Source organism: Protobothrops mucrosquamatus, unplaced genomic scaffold (genome assembly GCF_001527695.2).
Source record: "Protobothrops mucrosquamatus isolate PMUCROS unplaced genomic scaffold, P.Mucros_1.0 scaffold1586, whole genome shotgun sequence".
NCBI lineage: Eukaryota > Metazoa > Chordata > Lepidosauria > Squamata > Viperidae > Protobothrops > Protobothrops mucrosquamatus.
Genome location: NW_015387749.1, coordinates 73,702 through 84,143, shown reverse-complemented (window position 1 = coordinate 84,143; position 10,442 = coordinate 73,702). Strand labels below are relative to the sequence as shown.

Sequence of the window (10,442 nt, the reverse complement as noted above, 5' to 3'; positions counted from 1 at the left end):
GCAGAGTAGTAGTAAACAAATATAGTAGTGAACAGTAAAAATATATACATCCATTTCTGTTACAATCAGCACTAAAATTAGTATTGCAAATATAATCTAATGTGTATCATTTTTTCTTTTCCAATTTCTAAAATGATAACTGAGATCCCTGAAGTCTACCAGCTGAGAATGCTCTTTTTAAAATACTATAAACCAAGGAAGGATGCTATTTTGAGGTCCCTTCCACCAGTGGAACAATGACAAATCTCTTAAAGTGATTAATGGACCTAGGTATTTGCAAGACCGCCTCCTACCAAATACCTCCCTTCGACCAATCTGCTCCCACAGAGAGGGCCTCCTTAGGGTGCTGTCGGCCAGTCAATGCCGGCTGGCGACCCCCAGGGGGAGAGCCTTCTCTGTGGCAGCTCCTGCCCTCTGGAATGACCTACCCCCCCGACCTACGTACAACTACGGACCTGCGCCTCTTCCGCCGAGCCTTGAAAACCCATCTATTCCATGCGGCCGGCCTGGCGTAGTTTTGATTGTGTTTTGGTAGGGGTTTTTATATGGGGTATTTTAGAGCAGGCTTTTTATTTAATATTTATTGTGATTTTTATTATTGCCTGTTCACCGTCCTGAGTCCCGTAAGGGAGATAGGGCGGTATATAAATTTAAATAATAAATAAATAAATAAATAAAATCCCTAATCACAAATGCAATATCTAGGGAGGAGTCACTATTTAAAAAAAAAAACCTCAAGATTTTACTTAAATCAATAGTATATATTTCACCATGCCAAGAAAGATTCTTTAATTCTATAGTCCCAACAACAATACCTTCAGCAACAGAACTTTTATGAGATTTTAAAAAAAATTTCTAGGTTATATGGGTTATATAGTGAATTATCTCAGGCTTTGCCAGGAAATATTAAAGGTGTTTTGGCTTCTTTGGTACTTTCTTTTAGGGACCGATTGCTTTTTTCTATATGCTGTCTGTACGGATCATAAGAATAAGAAACCTCAGAGAAGCAGATTTGTGTGAGTATCTCTGAATTACCATCCTCAGCCTGGTATTCTTCAGATACTGGATATTAGGCTGGAAATCCCTGGGTGCTAGCCAAGCTAGCTTGGTAATCTGGGAATTGTAGTATAATACATTTGGAAGCCTCGTGTAAATCTTATGGATTGCTTTCAAAGTGCTTGTTTTATTAACCGCTCTCAAAAATTGTAACAGTATCTGTATGAAATATTGCAGATAGTCCTCAACTAGTTTAATTAATGACTGATCAAAGTTACAACTTTGAAAAAAGTGTCTTATGACCATTTTTCACACGAGGGTTGCAGCATCCCTATGGTCACATGATCAAAATTCAGATGGTTGGCAACTGGTTGATATTTATGAGGGTTGCAGGGTCCCTATGTGATCACCTTTTGTGTGTTTCTGATAAGCAAAGTCAATGGGGAATCCAGATTCACTTAACAACAAGGTTACTAACTTAACGAGTGCAATGATTCACTTAACAGCTGTGGCAAGAAAAGTCATAAAGTACGAGAAACTCACTTAGCAAATGTTTCACTTAGCAAACTTCACTTAGCAACATAAATTTTGGGCTCCATTGTGGTCATAACTTGAGGATTACCTGTATTTACAGGATGTCATTGGCAGTAGTTTATTGCTGCAAGCGCTGTAGAGATGTGATTCTGTTACCATTGCCTTTGCTGAAAACCTTGAATTTTTGTTGTTGTTGTCAATGAGAAGTGAAAATAGAAATGCCATTTCCAACTCATGTGTTTGGGACAAGGCTCGGAACAAAATCACAGGTTTTGTCAGCTGCTGAACAGTGCCCCTACATTAAAAGCCATGCAACGTTTTTTAAAAAATATTAACAGCATGAATCCCTCCCTCCTTCTCAGTGCTTATAACTTATACTTCAGTCTACTTTTCCCCATCTAGTAAGGCATTTGATAGACCACAATCTACTCCTTGGTAAGCTAGAAAAAGGTGGAATAGACAACATCACCACCAGATGGATCTGTAACTGGCTGGCAAACCGAACTCAATGAGTAGTCCTCAATGGCACTACATCCACGTGGAGAGAAGTAAGCAGTGGGATACCACAAGGTTCCGTCTTAGGCCCAGTATTCTTCAATATCTTCATAAATGACTTAGATGAAGGAATTGAAGGGGAACTCATCAAATGTGCAGATGACACCAAACTGGCAGGAGTAGCCAACACCCCAGAAGACCAAAAATATCTTGACAAACTTGAACAATGGACCCTATCCAACAAAATGAGTTTCAATGTGAAGTTTACATTTAGGCAGGAAAAATCAAAGGTACAAGTACAGATTAGGCAAGACCTGGCTTAAAAACAGTAACTGTGAGAGGGACCTTGGAATCCTAGTGGGCGATCACTTGAGCCAGCAGTGTGCAGCAGCAGCCAAAAAAGCTAATACAATCCTGGGTTGTATAAACAGAGGCATAGAATCAAGATCACACGAAGTATTAGTACTGCTTTATAAAACCCTAGTAAGACCACACCTGGAATACGGCACACAATTTTGGTCACCATATCACAAAAAAGATGTTGAGAGTTTGGAAAAAATTCAGAGAAGAGCAACTAAGATGATCAAAGGCCTGGAGATTAAAACATAGGAAGAACAGCTGCAGGACTTGGGTTTGGCTAGTCTAAAGAAAAGAAGAAATAGGGGTGACATGATAGCAGTTATTCCAGTATTTGAGGGTCTGCCACAAAGAAGAGAGGGTCACGTTATTCACCAAAGCACCAGAGGGCAGGACAAGAAACAATGGTTGGAAACTGAACAAAGAGAGAAGCAACCTGGAATTAAGGCAAAACTTCCTGACAGTGAGGACAATTAACCAGTGGAACAGTTTGCCTCCAGAAATCATGGGCGCTCCATCACTGGAGATTTTTAAGAAGAGGCTAGACAAGGGGTAGGCAACCCAAAACACTCAAAGAGCCACTTGGACCCGTTTCTCACCGAAAACAAAACACTGGGAGCCACAAAACCCTTTTGATATCTAAAATGAAGATAACACTGCATATATCCTTTTTTTACTATTATAGGTGTATATATATCATAAAGGTAAAAGGATATATGCAGTGTTATCTTCATTTTAGATGTCAAAAAAGTCTCTCTCTCTGTCTCTCTCCCTCCCTCCCTTTCTCTCTCCCTTTCTCTCTTTCCTCTCCCTCTCTCTCTCTTTCCTCTCCCTCTCTCTCTCTTTCCTCTCCATCTCTCTTTCCTCTCCCCCCCTCTCTCTTTCTCTTTCTTTCTCTCTCTCTCTATCCTCTCCCCCTCTCTTTCTTTCCTCTCTCTCTCTCTCTTCCTCTCTTGGATCTTCTGCTCACCTGGCAAGCTGGCTTCAAGCTGTTCTCCAACAAGCTGACACACATTCTTATTGGGCTAGCTCAGGGGTAGGCAACCTCGGCTCTTTTATGACTCATGGACTTCAACTCCAAAAATTCCTGAGTCAGCATAGCTGGGCTAGCTAGCTCTCTCCTGCCCTTCCTGCTTCCTGCTTCCTGCAGAGATGCAGCAAAGGGAGGAGCCCCACCCAATAAACTTGTCAGCTCGTTGGAACAGAGTGAGGCTACTCTCTTTTTTACACACACACACACACACACACACACACAGAGAGAGAGAGAGAGAGAGAGAGAGAGAGAGAGAGAGAGAGAGAGAGAGAGAGAGGAAAGAGAAAGAAGTTCTGTCTCTGTCTGCAAATGGCAGAGGAGGCTGGGAACCGCAGGGGAAGGCTCAAAGAGCCACATGTGGCTCCGGAGCCACAGGTTGCCGATCTGTGGACTAGAGAGTCACTTGTCTGAGATGGTATAGGTTCTCCTGCTTGAGCAGGGGGCTGGACTAAAAGACCCTCAAGGTCCCTTTCTATTCTATTCTATTCTATTCTATTCTATTCTATTCTATTCTATCCTAATCAATGCTTGTTTTTTATTATGTCACTAATTTCTACAAATAGCATTGGGGATTAAATCCGGTCCAGCACAGATAGTTAGACTAAAAAGTATGCAGTTGTATATCAGGTTATTTCTCCCTCTAGATTAGCTGCCAACTAATTAAATAGATATAATAAAACATTGATTGGCAGTAGGGTGGAGGGAAAACCAATGTTATAAGAAGGATGAAGCATTCCAAAAAGTAATTTCTTAGCAATAACTTTCAGGCCTTCCTTCATTCTAGCAGTGAACAACAATGCAGATATTCTTTCTTTTTTCATGCACGTTGTACTTGTGATATTACTCCAGAAAACCTGGTTCTATGATGAGCTATACCAGTTTGTCTGAAGACTCTAGGATTCACATAGAATATAGGAATATAATTGTTTCTTTTGAAAACACGGTTTTCATATTATGGTCAAAGCAAATATCATTACAGGTAGTCCTCAATTTACAATCATTCATTTAGTGACCAAAGTTATAACAGCACTGAAAAAAGTGTCTTATGATCGTTTTTCACACTGATGACTGTTTCAGCATCCCCATGGTCATATGATCAAAATTCAGATGCTTGGCAACTGATTCATATTTATGAGGATTGCAGTTTCCTGGGGTCATGTGATCACCCTTTGCAACCTTCTGACAAGCAAAATCAATGGGGAAGCCAGATTCACTTAGCAACCGTGTTACAAACTTAACATCTGCAGTGATTCACTTAAAATGTGGCAAACTCACTAAACAAATGTCTCACTTTAGCAAAATAAATTTTGGGCTCAATTTATATAAATTGTATAAATAATGACATGCTTGCAAAGCTATGTCAGAAGAATAGCCTTCCCTAATTTGGTCCTATCCAGATGTGTCAAGACACAATCCCTAGAAATCTTTAGTTATCTTCAACTTTCAGATAAGCTTGGACTGTAACTCCCAGAAATCCCAGCCAGCAATCATAATGGTTGGGAATTCTGGGAAACTGCCACATTAAGGAAGGTTGTAAAAAGCATCATGTTTCCAGTAGCTGTTCCAGTGCATTTTACCTAATACCTGGTTTGGAACAGTAAGTGATATTCTCTTAAAGTAAGAAGGCTATATCTGCTTTTTAAAGATATTGTTGCTATTATTGATTTGTCTCACAGTCTGCGAGATGTTCAAACTGGATTTGGCATTTTTGTCTGTGTCTGTCATGTTAATATAAGACATTCCCCTCCCCGCCCCCAAACTGAGAGAATCAATTTACAATGAATACAAAGATTAGATAAACATAAAGGGAAACCCGGATTTGGCATAGTGTAAAAACATTACACAGTCCCTGGGAGGCAAAAGAATAGCCTGGCTAGCACTAAAGCTCTGCCCTTTATTGCAAAAAGTGATCATGATACACAGCAGTTCTCATCCTTGAATTTATTGCCTCTGCTTAAGGCATGAATTCTAAATCAATTAGAATCCAACAGCTACATGCTGATCTAGCAAGAAATTCCATTGTTGAGAAGCTACCTGCGAGATATACAAGGCATATATGAATATTATATCAGTATTTGAAATTATATCAGTACATCTTTACATAACTACTTTATACTGAGTTCAAATTTCAACTCTCCATATTTACATTTTTGTTGTTTTGAAACCTGCAGTGAGTCAAAGTGATTGTTATATAAGTTTGAGATTGCCATCATCTTCCTTCAACACTGCACGGACAAAAACTATTTCAAATTCCAGAAATCCAGTCTGGAATGAAACATTCTTCTTCAGGATTCAGAATATGGCTAAGGTGAGGAGCCAACAACTATTTTTTCCAGTAAGATGCTCTTTTGTGTTTACATTGGGGATAGGTAGGAATTTCATTCACACAATATATAAGATATTCTTAGAATAATTTTAGTGAAGCCTAGCATGGTGTGTGAGCCTAGACAGTTATGATTATCTTGTGCTTTAATATATTATACTGGCAGGGTTAATTTAGTAACCATTTTGAATGTAGCCACTGAAACTATTCCTACAAATAGAAATGGAACCAATGTAATGGCAGCCCCCATCCTTAATTCTTGGAGATAGCCCAAGAAAATATCATAATATTTTAAGAATGTTTAACAATATATTATCAATATATTTTAACAATAATTATGGTTAACAATATCATAAGGCACTAAGAGATCAAGCAAGATTAACAAAATCATGTTCCTTCTATCTCTCTCCCTCAAGAGATCATTAAGGCGAGCAAGGCTGATTCTGGCCCCAAACTAGGCCTGAACTCTGACTAAAAAGAGGCAAGGTAATTTATGCCTTTCACTGTCATTTAGAATTTTACACACTCCAAGTCTGAGACCTTGTTTCAAAATGGGCATCTATGACATCATAATAGATTAACTTCTAGTCCCAAGGAGAGCTTTTTCAGGGTTGGGCTTATCACTGCCAGAAACTTAACTTTATCCATATGTTTGCCACACTTGAGATCTATCCAGAAACCTTTACCCCTATCTCTAATAAGCCAGGATGTTCAAGGGAAGAAAGTCATTGCTAGGACTGAAATTTATAACCATGTGGTCTATGTCCTCAGTTCTTTATTACCTCACAGTAGATACGATTGTGTTCCCAAACACTTTTTTGGTCGATCTCATGGCAAATCTTGTATTGTCTGTCTCCTGGCTTATTTAATAAAATGGAACTTCCCAGGAAGTAATGGCAATCCTTTACAGAGGGAACACTTAAGACCAATTGTATAAATAATGTTGTGTTCTTCCTTATGTCAACAAGGATCTAGACAGGATCTCCAGTTTTATTTCTGGAAATTCTCACAGAATATTTAAGAATGAATCAGAACCTTTTGAGCAAATAAGTCCCATGACATTAAACTTCACTAGATAGTGGAAGTTCACCATGGTAACAGGATAGCTGTATTCATCCATCCTCCAATCCTTTTCCCAATTCATCTCCTTACAACACAAGGTGAGAAATAACTGAGGCTATATCTTACCTTATGTATTGATCTTATCACAGTTTGAGACAAATCCATGGCGGTTGTGAAGGCTATGAAATACCAAACTTGTGGAGAAATCTCAGCATTAACAATTAGGTATCCCACATCATTGTCTTTTTTTCTGATATCATATTTGAGACCATTTCAGGGAAACTATAAGCAACAAGATCAGCGGTGGGATTCAGCCAGTTTGCACCACTTCGGCAGAACTGGTAGCTAATTTTTTGTTGCCCAGGCCCAGAATGGATTTCTGGAAGCGGTATCCACACAGAAAACTGGTCGTTCACATATTTGAATCCCACCATTTAACAAGATGAACAATATGCAATCAGTTTTTGCAGTGCATCTCATTGATTCATTGCTGGGACTTTACAGCCCTCCCCTATTCAGAAATGGCATATTTATGGTCCAAACCTTGGTTGAGAAATCAGATAGAGTTGATTGGATCTAATTCATCCAGTTTACTCATTTGGACCCATTGATATCACAATGACCTACTCATCCATACTGAATTCTTAACTGGTGTTTAGCAGGATATAGGATATGGAGGGAGCATAACATATGCCGCAGGTATCTGATAGATGAAGGAGGGGCCAAAGGGAAGAAAATCTGTGATGTTTTGTTTTCAGGCCCTCTAATTTCTTTTCTTCCAAATTACCAACCTTTTATTTCATCCCTCACCTCATGACTTAGAAAATTATTATTAATTTTTCACAATGGGGCCATTCTCCTGTCTTCCCACAAACATTTAATGCATACATACAATAGAAGGAGAATTCATCAATAATTCCATAGGGAGATATGACCTATTCATCATAGGTTATGAATTGAAGCAGAGGTCCAACTGAAGCATCTTTGAGCAGAGATAGAACTTTGCCTCTCACTTTGGGAAACAATCTTTTCTCACCTGAAAGTGCCCACAAACAGCCCGCAAACATCTTCCTCCAAAATTGAAGTAGTCTATTCCTCACACTCACGTAATGCCTCAAAGGGAAAATTCCTTTTCCAGGCTTCCTTTTGGTATGGTTATTGTTGCTCACCCAGGACTGCTTTAAATGCAATTCTGTTGGGAATAGCTAATAGCTGAGCAGCAAGAACCTTCAGGCTGAACCTCCAACTGCTTTAGGATGCTGGTAAACATGATCCTCTTCCTCCAAATAAGCCCGATTGTCATCAAAGCAATAGGATGGGGAAGGAGTGCCTACTAAATTACCAGTTAGGCAAATATTTCTCATGTGCCCTTAGGTCTGTCTACTGCTGGAGGAATTCTTGTTCTTATTTGGCTGGGCTGGCTGACTCAAAGAGTTTTATCCTAAAGGCTAAGCTGCTGAGAAGAAAACCTATACTTCAGTGGCCTAAGAAACCCCAGCCTAAGCTCCCAATTGCTTTAGAGCAGCAGCCTCCAACCTTTTGGGCACTAGGGACCGGTTCCACGGAGAGAGGTTTTTCTGCGGACTGGAGGGGGTGTGGTTTCCTGTGCTGCCTGGGGCTTTGCTTGTTTGTGTGGACCAGTTGCTGGCATGCAGCGGACTGGTGCCAGTCCATGGACTGGGGGTTGGGGACCCCTGCTTTAGAGAATCAGCAGTTTAAATTTAGACTATAATGATTTCTTTGGATAGCTCTGAAGTGTTGATTGTTTTTTATTCTTCTGATACCAATGTTTTAACAGTCTAATATAGAAGTTGCTCAAAATATCCAGGTTAATTGATTGTTATAAAGTTGTGTTTTAGATAAAAATTGCAGCTATCTTTTTTTTCTGGCTCGGATGAAATTCCTACTACACTACATCCAATGATTTTTTTTTTTTTTAAATGCAGGCAGTCCTCATTTAGCAATTGGGACTGGCAGCTAAGTCTTTAAGTAAAGTAGTTGCTAAGTGAAGATCATGACCATGACTATGCTTATGGTTTTATTTTCTTTCTTTCTTTTAGTGTTAGAAAGATATTACCCCAAACAGCTGGGTGAGCCCAAATGGGGGGAAGATTTCCAAAATTCAAATCATGAGGAAGGAGGATAAAGGGCAAATCTTTCAGCTCTTTTACCCCACTTTCCAACTTTTGGAATGCTCATCTGGGCATTGGGATAATTAGCAAGAGAATGAATGTTTGCATTTACATTCATTGGAAACAAGTAAGCAGACACTCAATAGAGAATACCTATGGAAAGGAATATGCTAGTGCTGGCTGTTTGCCTAACATGCTATTAGCCCTGAGCTTCCAGCTACTTGGGAGACGATAAAACCCCAAAGGTATGAAAATGATTAAAGTCTTCTCAAGTCAGGCTGCAGCTGACAGTCACAGAGCTGAACTTAATAACTTGCAGTTGATACCTTTTGTGGAAGTGCTGCAGTGAAAAGCAGCTCAGGAAGATATTGTTTGTTTATGCAATTTCACCACTCTGAAAGACGTGCTGTCCAAGGCTGTTGCTAAATTAAGATTACCTGTGGTTAAGTGATGTTTGATGGTCTGAGCTTTGAGTCACTTTGCAGCTGAACATTATTTCAATGGCTAAAACAGAACCCATTATTTCACTTCATCTCTTCCTTCTAATACCACTGATTGCCACTCAGTGTCATAGTCTATTATTACAATCAAGATGATGATGATGTTATCCATTCAGCTGAGTCTGACTCCTGACAATTCTATGGGCCAGGTCTCTCCACTTCTCCTGATCTTGCACTATTTCTTTGAGTTTTCCTATGCTCTCTCTAGTATCAGCTTTGATAGTGTCCAGCCATCGTGTTCTTTGACGGCCTGGTTTCCTTTTACTGCTAACTCTTCCAAACATAATTGCTTTCTTCAGTGATTATAATCAAAAAAGAAGAGCAAATTTTTGATATAGCAGAAATCTGCTTTATTCAGAAATGTGTAATGATTGAAGTAGAAATTCTAAGCAATTTGGCCTCATTTAGTGTTGGTAGACCTGGAGCATACATTTTTTTTAATAAAATTTTATTATTTTTTATAATTAAACAATAAGTAATATGATGCATTTATAACACAAACACACACACACAAAAAAAACAATCCAACTCAATACATTATCGGAAACGCTCGGTAGTCCCCGCCCTGCCTCCGCCCTCATCCACTTACCTTTCCTTCCTACCTCTTGCCCACAGCCTCTCCTCCTTCCTCCTTCCCACTTCTACATCCCCCCTCTTCCTGACCACCTCCTCGAGTGCAAGTCAGGGTACCAGCCGAGCATTTCCTCTTATCAATACAATTATTATTAACATATGAATTTTGTTTTAATACCCCTAATCCCCTTCCCCCCCTGAGCAATTTTGTTTTAATACCCCTAATCCCCTTCCCCCCCTGAGCTTCCCGGAACCAAATACAGGACTAAAACAGATCATTCCAAATCTAAATTACAATTTAACTAAACAAATATAATACTATCAGTATATACCTACTTTAACTCTAATAAGGCAATTAAATTAATTAAAATTAATTAAAAACCAATATATCTACTCAAAAACTATATAACATTTAATCACTCCATACATCTAATATA

General features: G+C 39.2%; 1 protein-coding gene across 1 annotated transcript in view; it reads left to right on the top strand.

The window, feature by feature from the left end:
• The first annotated feature begins 964 nt into the window (after nucleotides 1-964).
• LOC107293326 (cytosolic phospholipase A2 epsilon-like) overlaps nucleotides 965-10,442 on the top strand; it is a 36,903-nt gene continuing 27,425 nt past the window's right edge. Inside the window, exons 1-2 of the mRNA XM_029285374.1 lie at nucleotides 965-1,016; nucleotides 5,587-5,723. Coding sequence (XP_029141207.1) covers nucleotides 965-1,016; nucleotides 5,587-5,723 — 189 coding nt within the window. The remainder of the gene's footprint in view (nucleotides 1,017-5,586; nucleotides 5,724-10,442) is intronic.